General features: G+C 41.8%; 1 protein-coding gene across 1 annotated transcript; it reads right to left on the bottom strand.

Moving 5' to 3' along the window:
- Positions 1-7093: 7093 nt before the first annotated feature.
- On the bottom strand, positions 7094-26084 carry DDX18 (DEAD-box helicase 18). Its single transcript, XM_050916019.1, has 14 exons — positions 25887-26084; positions 24339-24512; positions 21576-21740; positions 20969-21104; positions 19728-19828; positions 19423-19622; positions 19204-19318; positions 15110-15249; positions 14198-14359; positions 12946-13098; positions 11941-12054; positions 10715-10771; positions 8766-8943; positions 7094-8095 (listed from the first exon to the last, which is right to left on the bottom strand). Exons 1-14 carry the CDS (start codon positions 26038-26040, stop codon positions 7950-7952), a joined length of 1995 nt encoding a protein of 664 aa, XP_050771976.1. The 5' UTR covers positions 26041-26084; the 3' UTR covers positions 7094-7949.
- Between the last annotated feature and the right edge of the window lie 1365 nt (positions 26085-27449).

The raw sequence follows: 27449 nt of genomic DNA, 5'->3' as shown, positions 1-27449 counted from the left end.
CTCACTCTAGGGCTTAGGCAGAAAAGTGTCTGGATGCCTAGAGGGAGGCTGCAATGTGCTTGCCCAGTGGGTGACATCTAGAGAACTTCTACTTTGAAAAAAGTAAGCGATCAAGTGAGTTTAGGCACCTACCATGTTTGGCAGGAGTCTTATGTATTGAATTGGAGCCAGACCTGGGACTCAGATGCCTATGTACTTTTGTGGATCTAACCCAGACAGATTTGGCACCTCAACAAAGCTTTACAGCTAAACATAAAAGTGTTTTTCCACCAGTAGAAGACTTTGCCACTAACTCACTCTATACCTATGGGGAGACTCTCCTTAACGTTCATTGCTGAGTTCCAACGTTGCTGGAAGTAGCATCTTTTTTTAGTGAAAACCTCACTAAGACCATTCCACAGTGGGGCTCATGTATTGCCCTTGATCTACATGTATGAATTCCATTATCACTAAGAGCCTTGATTTTGATGTGGGGTGAGGGTAGGTGAAAGTATGGGCACATAGATGCTTGCTTTGTATGAACTGATCCTATTCACAAACCTGGAATCTGCATGTGAAAGTAGGTAGTTAGAGGCATAGCTGCTCATTTGTGTGTGGAAACATTTATTGTATACACAGTGATTGCAAGCTCACATTGTAAGAAAAAAATCAAATCCTTTTAGTCCTATACAGAAATTAGTTATCTACACATCCCATCGATATTAGTTTTCAGCCTGAGAGAAGTATATGTTCTGCATTATGTGCTTTACAGATAACTTGTAAAAGCAGGGCACAAATCTCTTTATCAGTCTGAATCAATGACTTATCTCTTTAAGATCTAAACTTCAATTAGTTCCTGTGTCTGTAATCGGCTAACTACAGTTTTTGGAACCACACATGCCCTTCATGCAGGGGTTCTAGGCCAAGCACTGATCAGCCTGTGCTCTCTTGTTATTACACTGTCAATGCTATTATACTAATAATAATGCAGGACCCGATCATAGCTCCATGTGCAGAGGAGACAGTCCATGGTCAGGATTCTAGCCGTGCAGAATGGCTTTGCTGTCTCCATGGCAGTATTTTTCCCCTTTCTCCTTGTGGAGGGTGCTCCATGGGTCCTAGGATCTATAGGGGGAGAGTGGAGTTGGGGAGCATTGCAAAAGCTCCAAAGTATTTTACCAGGCTGTATTTTATCTTCAAATACCACCACAAACCCAGCTGCAGTGGACTGCTAAACGACCTCTATGATGTAAGGACTTATGATCACTGCAAGCTTTGTAACAGAAAGCATCAATGAATCACATGCTTTAGTCTAATAATCTTGAAATAATGACCTAAAGGACAAAGGTTCAGTAGCCATTACTACACCCCTGAGTTTGTCAATATCCTGGGAATGAACATCCAGTTTAAATGCCAATATAACATGCACGTAGATACTCTAATGATGACCCTTTTGCATCACTGTTTGGCATTCCTAGAGGAAACAGCACTCATTCGTAGGGGCACATGGAGAGCACCTTAGCAAAGCATATTTAAAATGGCAGCTACAAGAAGGAAGAAAGTTTGTGGAGGACATTAGGGGCCCACAGTGCAAGATTTTTCAGGGCCTGAGAGCTTCTCTGCACTCTTAAGGTGATTCCAGACAAAAGACACTATAGAATTTTATTTTAATGATCTACTACTGTAGGTTAGTAGTGATACTGCAGTGTTTGGGGTTAGGGAGTAGTACTATGGAATACTCAATGTTTTGTTTAATAGAGCCACTGTAATCCTTGAGTGGGATGGTGTTTTTCTACAGGATGAGTGGGATAGATTTGTGATTTCACCATTTTGTACTAATTGAATTATTACCTTCAATGATGATTAGTGTCATGCTAGCACTGAGAGAGCCCGACTAACCAAAGCTAAATGAATTCTTTGCATTGGTCTTCACTGCAGAGGATGTGAAGGAAATTCCCACACTTGAGCCATTCTTTTTAGGAGACAAATCTGAGGAACTGTCCCAGATTGAGGTGTCAATAGAGGTGGTTTGGGAACAAATTGATAAATCGAGGGCCAGCTGGTATTCCTCCAAGAGTTCTGAAGGAACTCAAATATGAAACGATAGAACTATTAACTAGTATGTAACCTGTCACTTAAATCAGCCTCTGTACCAGATGACTGGACACTAGCTAATGTGACACTGATTTTTAAAAAATGCTTCAGAGGTGATCCTGGCAATTCCAGGTCAGTAAATATAACTTCAGTACCAGGCAAATTGTCTGAAATTACAGTAAAGAACGGAATTATCAAACAGAAACACAATATATTGGGGCATTTGTAAAGACAAATCATGCCTCACCACTCTGTTAGAATTCTTTGAGGATGTTAGCCAGCATGTGGACAAGGGAGAGCCAGTCAAAATAGCCTACTTGGACTTTCAGAAAGCCTTTGACAAGGTCCCTCACCAAAGGTCCTTAAGCACGGTAAGCAGTCATGGGATAAGAGGGAAGGCTCTAAAAAGAACTAGGTAAGTTCAGGGAGGATAGCTCCATCCTTGTCTACTAGCCAAGATGATCAGGGATGCAACCCTGTGCTGTGTGTCCCTAAACCTCTGCCTGAAACTGAGCCTGGATGACAGGACATGGATCAGTCAATAAATGTCCTGTTCTGTTTATTCCCTCTGAAGCATCTGACATTGGCCACTGGTGGAAGACAGGATACTGGGCTAGATAGACTATTGGTCTGACCCAGTATGGCTATTCTTATGTTCTTAATTAAGATATGCTCTAGTCACTGAACACACATAGTAAGATAGTCTCTACTATAAATAACTTACATATATATAATCTCATCCCCAATTTTAGAGATGGTAAAGTGAGACAGGCAGATGGACTAAATTGCTTCCCCTCCCCATCCCCCAAAAAACCCTGGCAAAACCAGGGGACTGAGCCTAGATCATTTACATCTTTGTCCAGTGTCTTAATTAGAAGGCCAACCTACCTCATCTTTTCACAATTCCACATTAAAGTTGGAGAGATTCTAAAGAATTAGTTTCAGGTAGGAAAGAAATGTAGACATTTCTCTTAATATCATCCAGACCCGATATGGATTCAACTGAAACCACTAGTAAAATTTGAACCACTTGTAGCTTTGGAAAGAACAAATATCTTAGAGTGACTTTAATGCTGGTTTGAGAGTTTGGAGTGAGAGGGTTGGAACACAGAGGCCTCTGCAAGTCCAGAGAATAGGTTAACAAGAAATGATAGAGAGAACTCTTGGCTGACCTAGTCAAAGTGCCTCAAATCCTGATGTGGGAGGACCAGCTGCAGCAGTGACTGAAAAAATAACCTCCAAGCTATTCAATCCATTTGTGGCTTCTTAAGGGAGTAGTAACAAGGCTATGACTGTTATGTGATCTTTTATTTTGAAAATATGCCTTTGGGAACTAGATAAACCTTCAACATGGTTCATATTGGCTCCAGAACATCCTTCATGAAGAACAAAGCTGCCTGACGCTTACTCTGATGTGTAGAGCTATGCTTAACACTTAGCTTATAGCCGGATGAACATCCACCTTTTGCACACTGCATGAGACACTGCAGCATCAGGGCCTTAATGTACCAGTGTGAATTCAATCATCAGAATGTCACTGTTCATTATGAAATTAAGCCATCAATTTATGCAAGAAACAGGTTTTTAAGAAGTGTTTTTCTATTTACAGTAAAGCAAGTGTAGATAAAAACCTGCCCTAGTCTGCATTCAGCTCCCACAAAACCTTGCTATTTTGTGTTAGTAAATCTTCACTGTCTACCTATGACATTTCGCCCTGAAAGATTTGAAAGTGAGGGATATTTTATGCCTGTCTAGGACTGCACCATATTACAGCATTCATAAGAGAGGTGATTGTATCATGACAAATTTTTTCACAATTATGAGTAGTATCTAGGCACTGGAAAATTCCTCTATGGACTTGTTCTAGAAAATGTCAAAAAAATTTCTTCCAGTTTTGATCACCGCTTTAACTAGCTTAAAAAGTCCAATTTCTTTGTCAAGGTTCTTGAAGAGAGAGGAGGCAATTTCTCAAGGAATACAGTATTAGTTCACAACCTATCAGTCATTCTTATGAGACAAGCCTTGAGAGTCTGATGGCTGAGGTCTATTAACTGCTCACAAGATTGATAACAGGGGAAGCTGTAAAGGAAACTGTAGATTTCCAATCAGTTTGATCTTTGAAACTTATAGTAACATCCTTGTAGAAACAGACACCTGATCTGAATGAGCAGATATTCCATTATAAGATGTATTTTTCATTAACGATGCATTAACTGGGGAGAAGGATATCTATGCATCTACACAATCCAATGAGCTGTGGTCCTTGTCTTTCAATACATATATACAGTCACCTCTGGACTTACTCTTCTGATTAGTCAGGAAACTGCAACATGAAATAGTAGAATATGTAAGTATTCCCATAGATACAGCATGGGTACAATACATCTAGGATTTTTAAGTAAAACCAACTATGGTCCCTCTATAGGGAAAGTGAGCATTCCAAGCTGTTGGCAAAGATGTCCTCTAAAAGGGCCTGCTGTCTTCCAGCGCAAGCTGATCCCAAACTCTACAGCAGTGTATTCCGGTTCCTGAAGCTCTTAGGTATGGCAGAATGAAAATTCAGTAACAATTTTTTAAAGGAAGTTTTCTTTCATTAAATATGAAAGACAATATGGAGAGATCACTTGCTATTGTTTTCTGATTATGGGCCTGGAGAACGCAACAGTTGAGAAGATTATGAACTAAGGGTGAAATCCTGGTCCCACTGAAGTCTGTGGCAAAACTCCCATTGACTTCAACAAAGAGGGAGAGAAATTATTTAGGGAAGCAGAAGGAGATAAAACTAGGAATAATAGTTTTAAGCTAATGAAAGAAAAATTTAGGATAATACTCTCAGAGACTGCTTCCCTTTATTAAAAACTAGATTTGAACAAGACAACTTTCTTCGTATGAAGGAAGAGTGAAATGTTGCTCACTGACAGCATTCCGTTCTGAAAATATTAGAAGGAAAGAGTCTTGTAGCTAACAGACAGGAGTTCTGGGTTCAGCTCCCATTTGCAAAACTGGAGATATGTCACCACAGGACTGTTGTGAGCATAAACACATAGGAAGTCCTCAGGTACTGTGGTGATGGAGGCCATGCTATTTAGGTCAAGCTGCTTACTTGTGAAATACAGAGACCTTGTCTACAGACATAAGTTGCACCAGTTTAACTTAGATCTGTTTTAAATCAATTTAGGTCTGGTCTACACTACAGTTAGGTCAATACAAGGCAACTTACTTCGACCTATGGACGTGTCTACACTTACATTTCTCTCCTGTCAGAATAACTGCCCTGCTACACTGACTTAACTACACCTCCATGAGTCAGGTTGATGTAATTAGGTTGACAGTGTCACTGCAGACACTGCATTGCTTATGTTGACTGTTACTGGCTTTCATGAACTATCCCACAATGCCCCACACTGACAGTACAAGCGATACAAGTGCTCCTGGTAAGGACACACACCAGCAACCCAAGAAGCAATGCATAAACACACACAAGCGATGTAATTACTAGGACAGCTGTATGCCGACGTACGTTAGGTTGACAATTTTGTAGTGTAGACATGGCCTTAGTTAAACCACTGTAGACCTCTGAGTGAATATTTACTTTGGTTTAATAGCTTTTTGCGGTTTTGCTTAAACCTATTCCCAGCCAATTTAAGCCAAACTGAAATACGTGTCCACACAGCCATTTGCACCAGTTTCAAAGAGACCTAAAGTTAAACTGGTGTAACTTTCACATACAGACAAACCCTTACATACTATGGTGTTGTATACTTCATAGGTATTTCTAAAACACGTTAGAGACTTTTTAACAATTATTTGTATAAGGATATAACCTGGAGTCAAGGATCAGTGCCCCATTGTGCTAGGTATAGAGAGAGATAGGATCAATGCAGTTTTAATTTAAAGAACAGCTTCTACTCCTCATTGCAACCAGTGAAGCTTTAAGTTGTTAAATCCAAACAACTTGATGTATCAAAAATCCAAACTTCTTAACTGACCAACATTTATTTTTTAAAAATTGCAGCTGAGTTTAGCCTTAAAAGTGCCAGATTAAGGAAATGTTTCTTCATAGTGCTACAGGTATGCGTTTATGTATAGGCTAACAGTGATAACAGAATGGTCACGCTCCTTCTCTCAACACTAATGTTCCCCCCACAAAACAAAGGAGTCAAGCCTTTCTACACAAAAAGTCTTTCACTTTTACGTCTGACTTGCTGATTTAAAAACGTATTGGTGGTTTTAGTGAATTAACTATATGCAAATGAACACATTCACAATCTGTTCACATCAGTATTAAGATTGAAAAACTGAATGTCTGAGTGTCAGGGAAATTCCTACCTCATTTTGGGAGTTGTGGGGAGGGTAAAATGAAATTTGAGCTGCTACACAGAGAGAGATATGTTGCAGGGATATGGAATCAGGATTCTGTGAGTCTGATTTTTTTCTTTTTTACTGACTTACCCTAGCAGCATGGGCAAGTCACTTAGCATCTTTGAAAGAGGAATAATACTATTTCTCTACCTCACAGTGGCCTTACGAGAATACTAGTTATCTACCAGGGCAGTGGTATTGGGGAGAAACATGAAAAATAGCTGGTGATTAGCCCAATGATTAAATCTATCGACCACAGTGAAAATACGTGCCCTGCCATACTCTCTGCAATTTAAAGGACTAAGTCAGTTGTCTATTGTCCACTGTGCAAAGTATTTAATTGTAATACTGTCAATCAATTTACTGCCCTCACTCTTACAATCTTATTGGGTTACCCTTCCCTACTTCATCCTTCCCACTAATGTGTATTCTATACCTTCCCCTGTATTTTCTCTTTTCCACTTCTCATTCCAAGATCTCCCTATATTTACACCCTACTTCACCTTTCTAAATCTGTGTTGCATTCACTCAATTCTGTATCTTTGGCTTTACTCACCACTGATCCAAGGAATGGCTACTAAAAAGTAATACACTGTTACAGAATATAGTTGCAACAGTTCTTGTTGTACCCTCTTCATAAAGAATACTACAGATTAAATAAAGGTGTATCATTTTATTTGCATATTTTTGTTTTAACAGAATATATTTTAGAAATGAGAGATGGTTAAATTTAAATCTAAATTTGAGAGAAGATGCTGAAGCAAGCAGATTGCTCCTCTGGAAGATAAATTAGCATATTAACACAGTTATCAAAAAGCAATTCAAGAATGTCACACAACATATACTATTAAGTTTGCTTTTGTAGTCTTGCCTTTGTACTTTTTGAGACACAGACCAAAGTGTTTTCCTTCATGGTTTAAAAACACATTATGCTCATAGAAATCTGTTTATCAAGAATTTTCATATTCATTTTATTTACTAGAAAAAGCAATGAGTTTTGTAGCTTTATAAAGAAGTCCAGTGACCCAAGTAAACAAGGATTGTTTATTTTGTGCCGTAAAAATAGTCTGTGACCTGCCATCCCCTTTAATTTCTGAATACTCTGAAGGACTCTTGCTATGCACAACCATACTGTATTCAGAATTGCTTTTTTTGATGGGTGCTTAGAGGGTGAAGTGAGGAAAAAATGGAGAATATCTTATAGAAAAAAACACTGAAAATGTGTTCTATTTTCAGGAACAATGTGTTTAACTTATTTATAGTAAAAAAAGGTTACATACAGCTATCCTCTCCTTTGTGACTAAAGTTTCCAAAATCACTTAGTTTTCTCAGTCTCTTTTTTCTTACTTAAATGCTTTTGAAATGTTATAAGATATACCCAGAAACCAAATGTAAAATTTTAAAAATTTAAACAGAGCACAGCTTAAACCTGAGCAATTTGCAAAGGAAATATCTGTAAGATTATTTTCACAGAGAGTCTATTTTAATGACAAAAGCCATTTCAGTGGACAGCTTCAACGAGAAAACTGCCGGCTGTCTGACTTTTTCTTGTTAATGTGTTTGAAGATTTTGGATTTGTGGACATTCTTGGATTTCTGGTAACCAAATCCTCCACCTCCGCCTCTTTTTTGCAATCTTCTACCTTGGCTGCTGTTCACATCTGGGAATTTTTGGTTAAGGAATACAGACAATAAACATTAAACCAACTTAACTGTCACATTTTTCAGTATGGTGGGATGTTTTCAGGGCAAAAAAATAATAGTGTGCCTGGCATTTTACAGAGCAAAAGCTTAGTGGATTCTAGGGTGGAGAAAACCTGTCAAACTAAAAACTCACCTAGTGTTTGTCATTCCTTTGGTTGTTTTTTATTTTTCCTTCTTTCAAATTGTTTAACTCTGTTCCTTCTCACACTATGGACTGCACTAATGGGTCAGCCTTTACCACCAGTAGTTCTGAAACAATTTGAGCAGTCCCTATACTTGTCTTTCCCCAGGACCACAACCATTACACGGATGTATCTCATTGTGCAAACCCCACATTAGTAAAAGAGGAAATTACTCTCAAGAATATACATGTAATATTCCCAGATCCACTATATATGCAAAAATTAAAATGCTGTTATTCTTGCCCTGCCATATATACATAGTCATGAACAAATATTAAAACTGGCAAATAGCTGGTTAACTTCTATAAAACTATTCTCTTAGGGTTAGGACCTGCTTAGATAATTAATAGTAAAACTATCATTTGCACTTAGATACTCCAGCGATGTGCACATTAGAAATGTTAAGCAGATAAATTACTTTTGACACGTTGCAATAAAAGGATACTGAGATCAACAAACGGAGGGACTTTGAAACCAAACGAAAGGGAAACTTTGGGTAGATCCAAGTTATTGATGTTATAGATCTGTTTCAGAGAATGGGAGTCATAAGCTCTAATGTATGCTTTGTATGCTTCCTGGGCTGACTTGTGAAGGAAATAGTTCTTCTCAATCAATTTTTCAAGCTGGAAAAAGAAAGGCAAGACAGTTGTATCCAATTACAGCTGTAACCAGTTTATAAATTATACAGCAAATAACTCATTTTGCTTGTAATTTGCAATTAGTACATTAACCATAATATTCACTTCAGAAAAATTGAACTATTACAGCAAAATACAAATTTATCAATGTGTCTTTATAAATCGGGGGGTGGGGGGGGGGGATTGAATTACATTACATAGCCTCAAAGTAATCTTAAAAAGTATTGCAAAAATAATGAGTTACACTGTCTGAATGCATTCTCTTTAGCTTAACTTTATAGCTATATTTAAGTGGTACAAACAAGGGAGCTTGGAATTAATGGACAAAGGTGGCTGGTAGATATTCTAATATCAAAATTGTATCAGTCTATGAAGATCTGCATATGCTGTGAGATTCTACCACTAAAGCAGGCAATGTTAGCTTCTCCCTTGATGCATATCTGAATTTTCTCCTTAAACTGAAGGGTTTTACTATTTAGAATTGACAAGACTTATTGTTCTGCATATACCAACTAATCACAAATATTCAGAAAAGACTGCAAAATTCCACAAAAATAATAGACTGACACACCACCAATACCCAAATACATTGCTTCACTAATTTCTGCATTTAGAATCAAAAGTGACAACCTTCTGAAAAAATAAACAGAGCATCTTTCTGAAATTCAGCTCAACTTAAGCAGAACAGAAACTGAACGGTGAGCTCATCAGTTCTGATGCTCTAGGTTAAACCATGACCTTGCTGAGTCAGGATTTCAAGCCAATTGAAAATCATATTTATAGAAAAATTGCATAAAAACAAAATTTATGCATTAACTAAAAAACAGCTCACTCCAAATTTTAAAATCTATTTTTCTAAAATTAAATTCGAAGTAGTCACTTTTATTACTGAATGTATGTATGTATAACATGGAATTCTTTCCAAATTTACAAAAAAATGCCTATTCTAGTCTACTTAGATTCTTATTCCATGCTCATCACATTATAGCTGAACATTAAACAGATTTATCTTCCACTGGATTATGACAGCATGTAAATCAGGCCAGTTAAACAGGTTACTACTGTGCATTATAGAATTTACAAATGTCATTTCTAGATTTTCCTGTTCGCAGAGGTACAGAGTAATCCTTTTATGAAGTATTACATTACTGACAAGTAAATGGAACACACACCCTTATTTAGTAAGGGGAAAAACCCTATATTTATTGTGTTAGGTACACACACTTTATGAATAGAGGTTTATATCTGTGGATAAAGTCAAAGATATACTTAAAATTACTATGGTAGATTAAAGCCCCCTTTATGGCGTCCAGGGGTGGCAGTGGTGCTCTCCCACTACGGATACTGCTAAGGGAAAAACTTCCGGCACCGGTGCACGCGGCGAGCACGCACACCTATAGTGGAATACACATGAGCAATCACTCGAAGAAGAAAGTCCTGTTTCTAAACAGGCATATGTTCATTCTCATTGAAGTCAATGACGGGTTACCTGTATGTTATGAGGGCAGAATTTGATACTTCAGATGAAACAATGTATCTGCAATTATAACATGGTATCATAATAAAGTCATGGATAGCTGTAATGACATGAGGGTTTAGCATTTAAGAGCAAATATCTAGAGGAATCTTTCAAATCATGTAAGCAGATTTCCACAATTTCTTTAAACCTTCAATTGCTTTGTAAGAGCAGGCTAGTCTACATCTATAATAATTTTCATGTAAACAGTCAGAGAACTAATATGAAATAACTTTATACCTGAGACTGGATGTCTGAAATTTTGGACCAGGAAAATTCAAATTCACTTAATGGTACCTACCAAAAAAAAATAAAATAAAAAAAAAGGTGTTTAGATAACTCTTACGCAGTATTATATAGCCTATATAAGAAGGTGCAAGTAAAACTTACAGCATTCACCTAAAGAAAATGATAACTAAGGCCCCATCTACACTAGAAAAGGTGATACTAGTATAACTATGACTGCTAAGTAAGCAATTATAACTTTAATACTGGTAATATGCCTAGTGTGGACACAGTTACACTAGTATAATCTCTTATACCAGTATAAGCACTTTTATATCCATTTAATTGTGGTCCACACTATGTGGTTTTGCTGCTTTAACTATATTGATATAAATAAAATAGCAAAATGTTCTAATGTAAACAAGTCCTAAAGGAAGGCAAGTTAAGAATATGCAGATAGTTGACTTCTTTTCATTATTCAAATAATGTTCTTTAAAAGTTCCAGTAAGTATTTTTGCAGGGCTTTTTGCTGCAAAGCATTCTATCACCAGGGTGAGAATGGTGGGTTTTCCAGAGTCAGGTTCTGAATTTGAAAATGATGGAAAAAGTGAACCACTTTTTCTATATGAATTCAGGCTTGAGATAGGTATTTTGAAGGCATTTCCGCCTCTTTCCTGCTCCTATAGAAATACCGGGTTTTTAATCAGAGCACATCATGAGCGGCAATATTTACACTAATGTTCTTCTCATTGAAAGGACATTTCTCCTTTATGGTAATGAAATGTGGCAGTGACTCAAGGCTGAGAAAACAAATGAGGAATTGGTAAGTTTAGCAGCTGTGCTGCCTTTTGATATACTACTGACTGAAACTTGTGATTTTTTTCCTGCCATTTCTTAAAATAGAGACTTTTAAAAATATATTACTAGGGTTGTGTCTTCCTTGTTTTTGTTGGAGCACCATGCACCTAGTGGTTTTGGTAGAGGTCTCACAGAAACATTTTTTCTCTTTCACAGCACATCGTTAAGCTGCATTGTCAAGTGATTCCAGCTACATTGGAACTTAAATGATTATTTAGTTTCTATTGCAGTGGCCACCTTGCATTTCTATTAAATTATTCAGTTAAACATTTTCTAAGCAATAAAATGGGTTTCGGTTAAAATACTGAAACACTTGATTAATCATTACAGTTTCTACATCAAAAAATTCCAGCAGCATAGTAAAATGCTACACATGACTTTACCCTGGCTTGCTTTAGGTAACGAAGGAAACCCAATTCTTCTGGTCGTAAAATGAGTAGAGCATGTCCTCTTCCATTTATACCTCTGGCAGTTCTACCAACACGATGAATGTATTCCTTTTTGGAAAAAGAATAGTTAAAAAAAAGTAATAATTTGAAATCAAAATTCTTACGCTAAGTAATTTCTTTAACACTATTACTATCTCCAGAATATGCTCATATCAGTGAAGATGATGGTCAAACTCAACATTTAACACCATGCAAAATAAATATTTCCATGTCCTGATTCAAGGTCCTGGGTCAATGAGATCTGCTTTTGACTCTTGCAAATGTGAACAGCCTAACAGAAAAACCAACTTAATAATACTGCAGCTATGGAGTCTCTCATCCATAATGATGTAAATTCTGCCCACCACATTGAAATCTACTGATAAAAAAGCCAAGTGCTGCAACCCTGAAGCACTAGGTTTGATGAAGAGACACTCAATTAAAAAAATCCATTTGAAAATATTTTACTTATTGTTATTATAACCAATATCTATGATTACTGTAACTAATGTTTCTGCTTTTTTTTTCAGTTTGATTACTTTGTGCAATTGTTCGTATGGGTCTTTCACATAGTAACAGGAAGAAAAACTAACTGGAAAATAGGGACTTTAAAAAAAAAATCACAAAAATTGTCAGGGGGGACTTAAGGGCAAGCATGCAACCTTATGCTTCTTTTGACTCATTTTTAAAATTAACTAAATGTTAAGTCTAAGTGCACATAATTTTTTCCAACAGGCAATCATTTTAAAAGCATGCTGAATGCGTCAAATAAGTGGTGCATTCAGCACATGAATTGTAATCATCAAGCATTTTCCAGGAACAACAATAGAAAGTCAGTTGTTTGATGCAAACCCTGCCTGAGCCTAACAGTTTTCTGTAGAGGGATAATTAAGTCCATACTTTCTCCAAAAGTGTGGAATGTTAGAGACACATCAGAAGCATTTGCAGGAGACAAGATACCTTTGGGTCATCTGGAGGGTCATACTGGACAATCCAATCAACTTCAGGAATATCTAGTCCTCTGGCAGCTACATCAGTGCACAACAGTATTCCAGAATCTGCATTACAGAACTGGAAAAATGTGGTGGTCCGTTTAGTTTGTTTCTGCTTGCCCTAGGAGAAAACATATTCAGGATTGAAATAGTTAACAACGAAAAAATTCTGCAAATCAGCCTTCAGAATTGTAGCTTTACATGTACACAAGAAATATATCTCAGACACTGTGGGGTTACTAAGAAGATTTAAAACAATGTGTTAAAGCATCTTTCCATCTAACCAACTCATACATACCCACACATCCATGGCTTTTAAAAGCAGAACCATTTTCATAGTGCATAAACAAAGCAGGCTGATGTACAGCACACAGTAACATAAATACTACTTTGGAGGAGGTTACACTGTACATTCTAAAGCAATGATAATAATAATAAAGCTCAATCCTCCGAACATACAGTGCAATGGGACTAATTCAAGAGCTTAAAGTTAAGGATATGCCTAATTGTTTGAAGGATCAGAGAGTAAAACAGTAACACTTGCAAGACTAGAGAGAAACAGAAGAACTTAAGATTCCTCCCTCCCCACCCCCGATTTAGCACTTCCATTCAGAATGCAGTACAAAGACCTTAGCAGGACCCAAAAACTCCAAAACAAACAAAACACACTGAGGTGACTTAACAACTCAATTATGTTTGTTTCATACGGTATTTATCACCTTAAATCAAGTATACAATTAGTCCATATTCCCAACTATTTAGGGCCGCAGTTGTGATAATATAACAAAATAAAAACACGTATCCATTGCATCCCCACTTGAAAGTCAAAATTTAAAATTACGAACTGAAGAGATCCCTGAAGCATGTGGCAAAAAAGAATTATTGTTTCCTTTTTGAAAATTCTACCAAATATAAATACCTACCCAGGTGGCTTGCTTAGTAAAGGGGAGACTATTAAGCAAGGATGCTAAACTAAAAATAATAGTAACGTTAATTCCCACGTAGACAATGAAAAGCTCCACTACCTCCACAACATGGAAGCATGATGAAATCATTTTCAGTGATCAAACTTGGAATCTCTAAACGATGTTTGATGGAAAATGCTCTTTCAAAACACAACTCCGTCTCACTGACGGAAAACTTGTTCTTCAGATACATATTTAAAAGACCAGCTTTAAGAGAAAGCTGGTTTGAAAGGGTTAACTTAAGAAAATACTTACATGAATGGCCATGACTGGCAAGTCGATATAGTTGAGTAGTTCATAGTGGTATTTCACAGACATACATGACGAGAAAAACACCATCACCTTTTTCTTCCGATTTTTCTTGAGGAATGTGAAGAGCAGAAGGAACCTTTTTTCGGACGGACACACTACATATCCCTGAAAATCATTCAAAGCCAGTTATTTAAAACAGGTATGAAATATGCTTTTGTTTCAAATAACTCAATTAAGTCAGTGCAAACAAATGGAGCTTTAAAACATATAGTTTAAGTCTTTGGTTCTACAGCAATATTAAACAAAACTTTTAGACACCTATGTTCTCTTTTTCCCATTCTCACCTTCTTGGGAACTGACATCCATATAGTACACTTAATAAATTGTCTAACGAAGAGACGTATATTAGGGAATTATTGATGAGTAGAAGTTACATTATTTATACAACAACAAAGATGTTCCAAAATTTTTTTAACCACTGTAAATAACACACCTTACAATATCTAACTCCTGGGTCCTTAAAATTCAGATCTTTTTTCAAAGCACATTATTTAAAAAGAAATTCTGCTACTGATCAAGTCTTTGACATCTATGGAAAGGTGATGTAATAACCTGTAATTCTGCAGCAGCCCTCACCTCACAGTATTGAAGAGATTGTGAATTGGAGCTCTAATACCAAAGCTGTTGGTATTGCTTAACTTGCAACATCTACTAAATGTAAATAATTCCTTATAGGTGGCTAATGCCAGAGAGATTTAATCAATCTACTAGCAGTTGTCCAACCAGGATGACCAAAGCCCACCTTAACTTTAAGACTATACTTTACATTTATAGAATGCACATAACAATCGATGTTTAGAAGCAGTTTGTCCACATATTACATCTATTTTTACTCGTATTTCTGCTTAACTTTACCTGTTCAAGACCATCTACTGTCGCTGTTTCCTTGTTATCATCAACTCCAACATACAGTGGCTCCTTTTTCAGAGATATCTTAGCGAGGTCTTCAACCTTTCGAGTTTGTGTAGCAGAAAAAAGCATGGTCTGTCTGCGCTCTGAAATAATTCACAGAAAATAATCTCACTTTTGCAGAGGATTATGCAAATAGCAGACACAAGATGCAGTTGCAGGGCTCCTGGTGTGCGTTTTGCCTGTTTTCCTCAGTGGGTGCGCAAATGTAGGTTTTACTATATCATGTCTGTCTCTACTACAGCCACTATCAATGTAATTTACACTATGTACTCATGCCCTACAAAGCAATGCTTGTTTTAAAAAATATTCAATACCTATAAACCCTAAGCAGTCCTTTCCCTTTAGGGGATGTTCATATTCATTTGCACTGCTGTTCACACAGAAAATAGCAATCCTACCAAATCAGATTTTAATTCTAGCTAGTATAACTGCATATTTTTTCATTCATATAAATATCAAATGCTTTTTTGTATCCTCAAAAAAACTTCTGAAATTCATTGCAGCAAGGTAACCAATACGTTACACAAAAAAGTATTTATTTTATCAGTTTTACACAGTTTTCCTTTTAATTTAATTTCCTGGTACAGAGGTGATACCATAGCACCATACATTACATGTGTACACACATTACTTTTGCTGTGTGGGACAACCCCTACGCTGAGCCTTCCTGACTTCACTGGGACAGTGCACAGGTTGAAGGGGGTGCCTGCCTGGATCCCATTGCCTGATACAAACATAGGCACTGATCCTGCAATGTTTCACTCCTGTCTAAATGTACGGGGGTCAGGGAGGAAATCAAGCACAATCCTTTTTACTTATGATGCAAAGAACAATAAGACAATTGATTCCCTATAGTTTTAGTCTCTCTAGTTATCAGTATGAGTGGCTACTCTACTCATCTTTTGTTGTTTGGTTTTACATACTGCATATTAAGTTGCTACTACTCTTAAATACATCAGCCTGCATATTTGCAAAAAATGCCCTTGTTTCATGTTTTCCTGTTTCTAAGATGAAAGAGTTCTTCAGGGGTTCTGAGAAAGACTGCCTGCTATAAAAGAGCAATACAAGGAGTAATAGGATGAAATTTAGAAATAGGGGGAAAAAAAATCAGGTAAGGATCAGGATAAACTTTCTGAAGTAGTCTCTGGCCATGTCTACATCTACAATTTTACAGCGCTGGTTGTTACAGCTGTATTAGTACAGCTGTATAGGGCCAGCGCTGCAGAGTGGCCACACTTACAGCAACCAGCGCTGCAAGTGGTGTTAGATGTGGCCACACTGCAGCGCTGTTGGGCGGCTTCAAGGGAGGTTCGGGGAACGCGAGAGCAAACCGCGGCGAAGCTGGTCTCCTTCTCCGGTTTGCTCTCTCGTTCCCCGAACCCCCGAGCAAGCAGGTCTCCTTCCCCGCGGTTTGCAGGGTGGTTCGGGGAACGCGAGAGCAAACCGCGGCGAAGCTGGTCTCCTTTCCCGGTTTGCTCTCGCGTTCCGGAACCACCCTGCAAACCGCAGGGAAGAAGACCTGCTTGTTCGGGGAACGCGAGAGCAAACCGCGGCGAAGCTGGTCTCCTTTCCCGGTTTGCTCTCGCGTTCCCGAACCACCCTGCAAACCGCAGGGAAGGAGACCTGCTTGCTCGGGGTTCGGGGAACGCGAGAGCAAACCGGGAAAGGAGACCCGCTTCGCCGCGGTTTGCTCTCTCGTTCCCGGAGCCACCCAGCAAACCGCAGGGAAGGAGATCTGCTTGCTCTGGGCTCCGGGAACGAGAGAGCAAACCGGGAAAGGAGACCCGCTTCGCCGCGGTTTGCTCTCGCGTTCCCGGAGCCACCCAGCAAACCGCAGGGAAGGAGATCTGCTTGCTCTGGGCTCCGGGAACGAGAGAGCAAACCGGGAAAGGAGACCCGCTTCGCCGCGGTTTGCTCTCGCGTTCCCGGAGCCACCCAGCAAACCGCAGGGAAGGAGATCTGCTTGCTCTGGGCTCCGGGAACGAGAGAGCAAACCGGGAAAGGAGACCCGCTTCGCCGCGGTTTGCTCTCGCGTTCCCGGAGCCACCCAGCAAACCGCAGGGAAGGAGATCTGCTTGCTCTGGGCTCCGGGAACGAGAGAGCAAACCGGGAAAGGAGACCCGCTTCGCCGCGGTTTGCTCTCGCGTTCCCGGAGCCACCCAGCAAACCGCAGGGAAGGAGATCTACTTGCTCTGGGCTCTGGGAACGCGAGAGCAAACCGGGAAAGGAGACCCGCTTCGCCGCGGTTTGCTCTCTCGTTCCCGGAGCCACCCAGCAAACCGCAGGGAAGGAGACCAGCTTGATTACCAGAGGCTTCCTCCTTCCACGGAGGTCAAGAAAAGCGCTGGTAAGTGTCTACATTGGATTACCAGCGCTGGATCACCAGCGCTGGATCCTCTACACCCGAGAAAAAACGGGAGTACGGCCAGCGCTGCAAACAGGGAGTTGCAGCGCTGGTGGTGCCCTGCAGATGTGTACACCTTCAAAGTTGCAGCGCTGTAACTCCCTCACCAGCGCTGCAACTTTCTGATGTAGACAAGCCCTCTGAATATGTGTAGGAGATTCCCAAGTGAAGGGATGGAAACCTTTTAGCATGCGACATTTAAACTGTGTCAGAAAACACTGTACTGTAGGGAACGAGCCTGCATCGGCAGAAAGATGTCCTAGATAAAAATGAAAGACATCTCTTATGTTAACTTCTATGGCAGGGTTTCTCAAACTAGGGTCACCGCTTGTGTAGGGAAAGCCCCTGGCAAGCTGGGCCGCTTTGTTTATCTGCCCCGCCCACAGGTCCAGCCGACCACAGCTCCCACTGGCCACAGATCACTGCTCTGGGCCAATGGGAGCTGCTGGAAGCGGCAGTCAGTACATCCCCTCAGCCCGCACCGCTTCCAGCAGCTCCCATTGGCCTGGATCAGCAATCCACGACCAGTGGGAGCTGCGATCAGTGGGACCTGCAGATGGGGCAGGTAAACAGGCCAGGCCCGCCAAGGGCTTTCCCTACACAAGCGGCAACCCCAGTTTGAGAAACCTTGTTCTATGGGCTATATTATTTCTTTAAAGTACCCATGAAAAGCCTGTCCTTCAGATAAACGATGGTCTGATGGAGTGCCTACCCCATACAGGTGATGAACGGGTTAATGTGGTTCTGAGACCATTTAACCCAGCTGGTTACAAATGGGGGATGGGTCAACCACAATTAATGATGAAACCAGCGGGGTTCTATAAAGAGAAGACGTATGGAGCAGAAGGGGGCTGCAGGGAGAAATGTTGCTGTCTCAGGCCTGGTAGTAGGGAGTGACAAGACTTGTAGGAAAAAGGAAGCATTTTGTAAGGTGAGGAGAAAGTCCACAGTAGGGCTCAGCAGGAAGAAGTCCAGGGAGGAGGCAGCAAGGAGTATGGTGGAGTGAATCTTGACTGCCTGTCCTAGGGTCCCTAGATTTAAACCCAGTTTAGTGAGAGGGGCTGGGTTTCCCTACCAGCCACCGGTAAGGCAGCGTAAAGCCTCTGAAAATGAGATATGGACTAATGGGAGCCCTGAGAAAAAGATGTATGGACCGCTGGACCCAGAATTGAGGGTGGCAGACTGGATGGAGGGATCTGACATTCCTTTTTGCTGGACTTTATCATCCCTGATGGGGTGGGACTAAATATGACCTGGCCAGAAGGTTGAGTTGCAAGCAGCAGCACTGCAGGCAAAAAAGACTGTTAGCAGGGGGTGCTTTAGGAGGAGAGCCTGCTAACCCACATCCAGCCATGAGGGGGCACTCCAGTGGTGAGTTGATCTATCTATAGATGGTAAAATATAACAAAGAAGTTTCTGCTGACTACTGTATACTGAATTAAGAAGGGTGTGTGTGTGATACAGAGAGAGAGACAGAGTCAGAACAAGCATTAGAAAGTGCAGGACAATCGTTCCAAGACTAATACTAAAACTACTGTACCCGAAGCCTTTTCTCCTAGTTCTCTCCTTCCTTGACCAACATGCTGCTCAGAAGGTAACATGATTTCTAGGAATGACACAGAATTTTACTTACTTGGCAGAAGTTTTATGATCTGTTTCATTTCTTCCTCAAACCCAACCTCCAGGATGCGATCGGCTTCATCGATTACCAGACACTGCAGATTCTTGAACATAAACTCAGGGGTGTTCTACAAGATTTTAATGAACACCAAGTCAGCCAGAGAAACTATGTATGGGTGGGATTTTTTGTTTTGTTTTGTAAATACATATGGCTACCTGATATTTTACCTACCTGCATGTGATCCAGAAGTCTACCTGGTGTTGCCACTATAATGTTGACCCCTTTTGCAAGTTTCTGTGCCTCAGCTGATCGGTTACTGCCTCCCATTATCAGGCCATAAGTGTGAACATGATGAGTCATCAGTTCTTTCAGAACTCCATAAGTCTGCATGGCAAGCTCTCGAGTAGGTGAAAGAATCAGAACACCTGTTCCTAAAAAAGAAGTTGCTCATTTCAGCAAAAATTAAACCAAGGTATCCTTCCCTCTCTCCCTAAGAATAACTTCAACTTAATTGAGAAGCATAGAAAGAGCCTTACCATTCCTAGGCATGAATCTTAACTTGTAGATAAGCTCTATGGCAGGAATGAGGAAAGCAAGTGTTTTGCCACTGCCCGTTTTTGCAGCTGCTAGAATATCTCTGTAGGTGTCATAATTAGGAAGAAAATATTTAGTTTTTCATATTGTCAGCAGCATTTAAAATTTTAGTTACTTTTGTAGAGAAAAAATTAACAGCTCAAAGGTTTGATAATGTTAAGTATTTAGCCATTCAAAAACAGCCCTGGTCAACTGTGACTGGAACCATCCAATCAAGGCAGAGAACTTTGGTCTCCAGAGCAGTCAGAACTTGCTATGGAATTGGCTCAGAGACTCTCTCCCCTCACCCTGTGACTGACTTTTCACTAGTTATGTTCGATGGGAACAAGAGATGGAACTTTAACAGGGGTAGGACTTACACTATGGAACTCACTCACAAGAGAGAGCAAAGATCACATACCTCCCCGCTTTCAAAACTAAACGTAAATCTAATGTCTACTGAGCTTTCCCCTCAATTTCTTCACACAAACCATACAAGCACAACATAGGCTTATTTGTTTACTTTGTGTGAGTGTCCATCAACCAAACAAACTTTCTCCAGAAGGCTGGGAGAAAGCAATGAAATGAAAAATGAATTCTGCTTTGGAATTATGTGAAAGTATTGGGGAAATATGTGGAAGATACTTGTACTTCGGTAATGCAGGGCCATATATAAGTACTTAGAACACATGAGAACTAAAAAAACCATGACTTTCTACAAAATATTACAAAACTCATACAATCCAAATAGGTTGTATCTCAATACTTTTAAAAATCTTTATTTTTATATAAAATATAAACACATAATGAAATAAAACATATATAAACACATGCACAAGATGGAAATACCATATAAATAACACATTCAATATTAATTATTGGTAAAACATTGGGCGGGGCAGGGATGGGACCCTGAACCTGTAATGGTCATGCAGGGCATCAATTATTAAAGTGACTAAATAGACAAATAAATGAGAACATAACCCATAAGTATTAGGGACTAATATATACTAAATTGCAAAAGTATTCAATAGTTTCATTAATGCTATAGCAGAGATGTCACTAAGCCAGTCTGTGTACAAGGGCGGAATTGCAATCCCAATACTTTTAAGGTGTTTGCATTTCACATGGAGACAAAACTGAGGTGGAATTTTAATTACACATGCTCCTTTATTTAAAAAAAAAAATAAAATGTATTTCTTACCTGCCTCCCAGAAGGGGTTTAATACTTTTATGTTGAATTTCTGTCATGTATGTAAAGCCCATATCAGTTATTCCTTTCAGCGTGTTCTCACTGACTAGATCAGACAGTGAAGCAAATGAGGTGTCTTCAAAAGCACCTGAAGAGAAAAGTTCATCAATCATCTCAACCTTGTTTCTTCAAACCTGCCCACCCTCATTGGCTACTTGGCTAAATTGATCTCGCAATTAACAAGTTAAGTTTCAAGTTACTGTATCTGATTACTACAAGCAGTTTTATCTTATGCAGGTTAGTACTTCATCATTACGTCAATAAGAAAAGGAAACCTAGGGGAACTAAGACAAATCAAACATGTAAGTGACATAAAAACCTATTAAAGAGCAGGCCCTCCCAAATGAAAATTGACATTCAACTTAGAAGTATCGGATATTTGCCAAATGTTAACAAGAAAAACCTACTGCAAAAACTATTTGGCTGTTTAGAGTCAGACACCTAACTTTAAGTACCTAAGTTTGAAAAAAATTATTTACTCTAAAGAGAGTTTCAGAACTTGCTTTCTGGCTCTAGGCAAAAAGAAAAACAGAGATATGGAAACTCTGACACAAGTTACCTGTTACACCAAGAGGTAAACTGGGCTCTTCGGTATCTTCATCCATTACTTCTCTCTCTTCAGGATCCTTACTATTTTCTTCCACTTCAGGATCCTTACTATCTCTTGCATCCTCCATGTCTGCAAACGCTTGTTCTTCAGTCTTTGCTTTTTTAGTTTCTGTACCTGAAATGAATGTATTTTTAGAGCGAATGAACATATCAAACAAGTCTCACTTAGATATATTCTTTGCAACCATTATTATAATAAAAAAAGAGATAACGGGATATTTATTCCCCCAGTATGTAAATCGCTCATGCACATTTCAATATAGCAGGAATTTCATTTTAGTTCATGCTTTTTATCTACCCACAGGGAGAAAAAAAAACTGTTTCAGGAAGTCATCCCACAGGCTAGCGCAGGCAACACTGCATCAGTTCATATTCAGAGGGTGTGCTCCCAACCAAGAAGGGATAAAAAAATTTAAAACAACATTTAAAGTTACTTCCTTTCCTTTGCAAAGTAGGCAAGTGCATTAGCTTACCAATATCTATAGGACATAAATATTAGTTTACATTCACTGTACACTCATTGTTATGTACAGTAAATGTGCTATAAAATGTTGGGAAGAGGTGCTCCTGAACAGAAAGACATGAGGTACACAGTTAACAATGGAAATCAACTACAGGGCAAAGTTCCATGTCTTAACAGGAAATACTGAAATATTTTAACATCTGTATGATGGAGTATTTAACGTAAAACGTTTTCTCTGTTTAAGAACAGATGAAAACGCAGAATCCCTGTTCAACAAGTAGACTGATAACTGTTTAATATGCATTACAGTATAGTTCTCTCATTTAGAGAAAAACAGGTCTGTTACAATATGTAAATCACTAGCTATTAATATACACTTACATTTTAAGCTCAATGATTACTTTGATTATTTCCCTTAAATGATTGTGCAGCTAAAATAAATGACAGTCAACTTGTTTTTCATTTAAAAATAATTTGATGTGTTTGAAGTTGTTACTTATAAATACTACATACATGATACGCAAAAACATTGAGGCTATGCCTACACTACCACTTATGTCGGTGTCGCTCAGGGATGGGAATAAGCCACTGAGTGACCTCAATTACGCTGACCTAAGTGCCATTGTGGACAGCGCTATGTCGGCGGATGGGCTGCTCCTGCTGACACAGGGACAGCTGCTCGTTGGGGGTGGATTAATTAAAAGCTGACAGGAGAGCTCTCTCCTGCCAGCTTAGGGTGGCTACCCTACAGAATTTATAGCGGCGCAGCTGCATGCTTTAAGCTTTCTAGTGTATCCATAGGTATCATTCATCAAATTCTGTTGCATGAGTTTTAGAGGATGAGAGAGAAAATTATTAGGCCTTTCAGTGCAATTCCTAAGTATATTTTCAAACGCTTTATCCAGCTTGATTTTTTTTAATGTGTCATGTCACCAACTAACCTGGAGAAAATATTCTGTTATAGTAGCATTTGCTGTCAGGAACACATTTCTGAAATTCAGTTTCTCAGAGTAGTATTACTTTGCAGTTCTATTCATCTGAGAACCTCATAGCACTTTGCACTTGCAAATAGTTAACACTTGTAGCCTTGAAAATAGGAAACAGATCACTTAGGTTGTAAATGCAGGGGAAAAAATCAGTAGCAAAGATCATGAGTTATTCAAGCTGATGTGGGGTCTGTGAAAATCAGGACCTTTTTAAAAGCTTATGTCTAACACTATGAGGTAGGGCTGTGATTCCCCTGCTCACGTACACATGCTCATGGTAGCTCAATAAGAGCTAGCAAAAGTATAAACAGTTGTGTATTCGCAGTAACTTACCTGTGCTGAATACAAACCTGCCTGAAACCAGTGGGTATGTACTTGGCACAGCCCAGCCACGTCTCCTGTACCTGTGCTACCCTGGCTACACTGCTATTTACGCTTGCTCTAGCTCTCATGGAGCTACTGCATGTATGTATACATGAGCAGGGGAATCGCACCCTTAACTCACAGAGTAGACGAAGCCTTAGAAGACATCAGAACAGTTTTCAGGACAGGTTCAGTGCTATCCTCACCGTCCCTATGCAAGCTTTTTTCCAGCTAACTGTAGTATTGAAGCGACAGCCTACTACCTCACCAGTATGACCTCTGTTCACAGTAAGGGACAGTTCAGTGGTAGGAGAGGCAGTATAGACTAAGCTTAGGACACTAAAATATCCCTGTGTTCTGATCCCAGGTCAGACAAAGTTAACCACTTTGTCACACTACTTAACCTCTTTTCCTTACTTTCCATACATTTCAAATTTAAATGCTTAATATCTTACTTCACAGAGGGAGCTGTGATGACTAATTAACATTTACAACTACATGTGTTAGGATTTTATTTGTATTGCAATGAATTCTAAGGCATATGACCATATACAGTTTATTTAGATACCTGTCCCTTCAAAACTCTTAAAACAGTAAAGTATTCAGAGATTCATCACAAACCTTTGGGTAACACTCCTCTTGCAACAGAGAGATGGGGCACCTAGAAGTCTTCTAGCATATGGTTTACATAAAATTGGTCATATCTGGATATAACCCCTAGGAATCATCACACTAAACTTTCCATAAATTCTCAGGACAGCCCTAGGAGTAGCTGCAAGATCAATGCTGGCAGAAGTTGGTTACACTAGTAGAGTTTTGTATGCCCATTGAAAGACACTACTGCCAGCTTACGGGGGGAACTCAGAGGATAACATTTTAAGTAAGACTGAAGATGACATACCCTCTTCTGTGTTAATCATCTGCCTTTTCTTCTTCTTTTTCTTCTTCTTTGATTCAGAATTTTTTGCTTCTTCAGCTACTTCACTGTTAGCTATTAGTTGAGGTTGCTTTTCTGATTCTTCAGAAATGACATTGTTCGTAACTTGGTCGGAGGTATCCACAGATCTTGTCTCCACTAGAAGAAGCAGAAATGGCAAATCCAAAACACAAAAGAGGAAGGCAATTAGAAAAAATCCCAAACATTTACAGTTTGAACAATTCCAGTATTTTGATTAGAGAAATGGTATTAGTCACTAGCTAATATCATAGCATCTGGAACTCTGCAGTGGTGGTAATACGCACAGTATTAACAACAGTCAGTAGTTTGATGCCTGAGAATACACGAGGAGCTGCAGAATTCCAGAAGCTCTGACCACTCACAATTCCAGGATCGTATGATTACTAGTTGGGCGTGTGCTTTATTAAACCCATGGAAGACAGAGTTCAAAGTTCTCTCTGGTTTAGAACCTAGTGTAGCTGTTTCAGCTCCTAGTCCAGTGACAATCAGATCTGCAATACCACCTCTATTTTCAAACGTGGCCACTGATGGAGAGAGCTTCTGTTCTTGACTGTCCAACATAAGAGCATCAGGGCCTCATTTCCAGAGGAGCTGAGTGCCACAACTCCAAATGACTTCAAGGGGACCTGCTCTGCACCTCTGAAAAGCAGGCCGGGGGTGTTTCTGCGGGGCATTCATAATCACTAGTGTTAACCAGGAGGGCCCACGTTTGAAAAGGTGAGGTCAGGGACACAACAGTTCCTGGATCCGTGTTACCATTTACCACAACAACCAAATAATGAGCTGAGGCCGGTTCTACAGCAAGAATATCGCCCCCCACCCCCAGCGACCAGCAACGCTCACACGCGCACTCCGGCCTCCCACGAATTCCCGTGGGCACCCAAGCGCCCGGCCCCCAGCAAGCTCCAGACACAGAAGTGGGGCAGAGCCCAGGGACCGCCTGCCCGTCTGAGCTCTGCCCTGGGCCCGGCGCTCCTGGCTCAGCCGCTGCAGGTTCGTCTACGTACCCCGGATACTTTGTGTGGGAGGCTGGGCCAGGCCTCCAGAGACACCGTCCCACACACACACCCCGAGTGGGACGGGCAAGAGCAGCTCCTGCCACCCCCAGCTCTCTCCGGGAGTAGGCCCGGCTCAGCTCAGCACCATCACCCGGCTCGGTACCTGGCGGCCCAGATCCGCTCCCGCCTCGGTACCTGGCGGCCCGGATCCGCGCCCGCCTCGGTACCTGGCGGCCCGGATCCGCGCCCGCCCCCCGGCTCGGTACCCGGCTGCCCGGATCCGCGCCCGCCTCGGTACCCGGCTGCCCGGATCCGAGCCCGCCCCCCGCCTCGGTACCCGGCGGCCCGGATCCGCGCCCGCCCCCCGCCTCGGTACCCGGCGGCCCGGATCCGCGCCCGCCCCCCGCCTCGGTACCCGGCGGCCCGGATCCGCGCCCGCCCCCCGCCTCGGTACCCGGCGGCCCGGATCCGCGCCCGCCCCCCGCCTCGGTACCTGGCGGCCTGGCCCTCTGTAGCGCCTGGTTGCGCTGCCGCAGCTTGAGGTTGCGCTTGTCGATCTTCCTGCGGAGCAGCAGCATGGGCAGGTTCCCGACCGCCGCCATCCCGCGCGGATCGCTGATTCCGGCAGCGCCGCAGCACGTGGGCATCGGCCGGGAACAGAGCCGCCGGGGCGCCCCGGAACCGCTTCCCCTGCTCGCGCGGCCCGCAGCGGCCTCTAGAGGCCAGGAGGCCCAAGCTAGCCGGGAACTGCGCGTGCGCGGCGGGGAGGCTCCGTGGCTGGCGCGTGCCGCCCTTCCCTAGGGGTTGCCAGGCGGAGCCCTGAGCCGCTCCGCGCCCTGAGCTCGGGTGGGGCTGCGCGAGCTCACAGTGAGGGGACGGGGGGAGAATGGGCCCCTCCGCCTCCCTCGAGAGGTGCTGCCAGGCTGAAGGGCAGTTCCTCCCCGAGCCAGCCTCGAGTCGTCCCTGTGGCCCCACTCCCAGCAGCCCACCGATGGGGCTCGCGCTCTTCCCTGCCCCCGTGTGTGGGATCCACGCCCGTAAGGAACCTCAGAGAACCGGTGACAGTAAGATACAGTGTTCAGTACAGAGTCTGGGGGAAGCGGTGTGTACGGCTGTGCGTGCACTCACACGGCAACACGCACCCCGGATCACGGGTATGAGCGCGGCCCAGCCTCCCACAGCGACCCACACCACAGACACGTGTACAGTCACACACAGCGACCCACACCAGAGACACACCTACACTCGCACCCTCCACGCACAGCGACCCACACCACAGACACACCTACACTCGCACCCTCCACGCACAGCGACCCGCACCACAGACACACCTACACTCACACACAGCGACCCACACCACAGACACACCTACACTCACACCCTCCACGCACAGCGACCCACACCACAGACTCACCTACACTCACACACAGCGACCCACACCACAGACACACCTACACTCACACCCTCCACACACAGCGACCCACACCAGAGACACACCTACACTGACACCCTCCACACACAGCGACCCACACCAGAGACACACTTCCACACACCCTCCACGCACAGCGACCCACACCACAGACACACGTACAGTCACACACAGCGACCCACACCACAGACACACCTACACTCACACCCTCCACGCACAGCGACCCACACCACAGACACACCTACACTCACACACAGCGACCCACACCAGAGACACACTTCCACACACCCTCCTCCACGCACAGCGACCCACACCACAGACACATGTACAGTCACACACAGCGACGCACACCACAGACACACCTCCACACACACCCTCCTCCACGCACAGCGACCCACACCACAGACACACCTACACTCACACCCTCCATGCACAGCGACCCACACCACAGACACACCTATACTCACACCCTCCACGCACAGCGACCCACACCACAGACACACCTACACTCACACCCTCCACGCACAGCGACCCACACCACAGACACACCTACACTCACACCCTCCACGCACAGCGACCCACACCACAGACACACTTCCACACACCCTCCTCCACGCACAGCGACCC

The sequence above is a fragment of the Gopherus flavomarginatus genome, chromosome 10, assembly GCF_025201925.1.
Source record: "Gopherus flavomarginatus isolate rGopFla2 chromosome 10, rGopFla2.mat.asm, whole genome shotgun sequence".
NCBI lineage: Eukaryota > Metazoa > Chordata > Testudines > Testudinidae > Gopherus > Gopherus flavomarginatus.
Note: the sequence above shows the minus strand (reverse complement) of the source record. Positions and strands in the feature narration are given on the sequence as shown.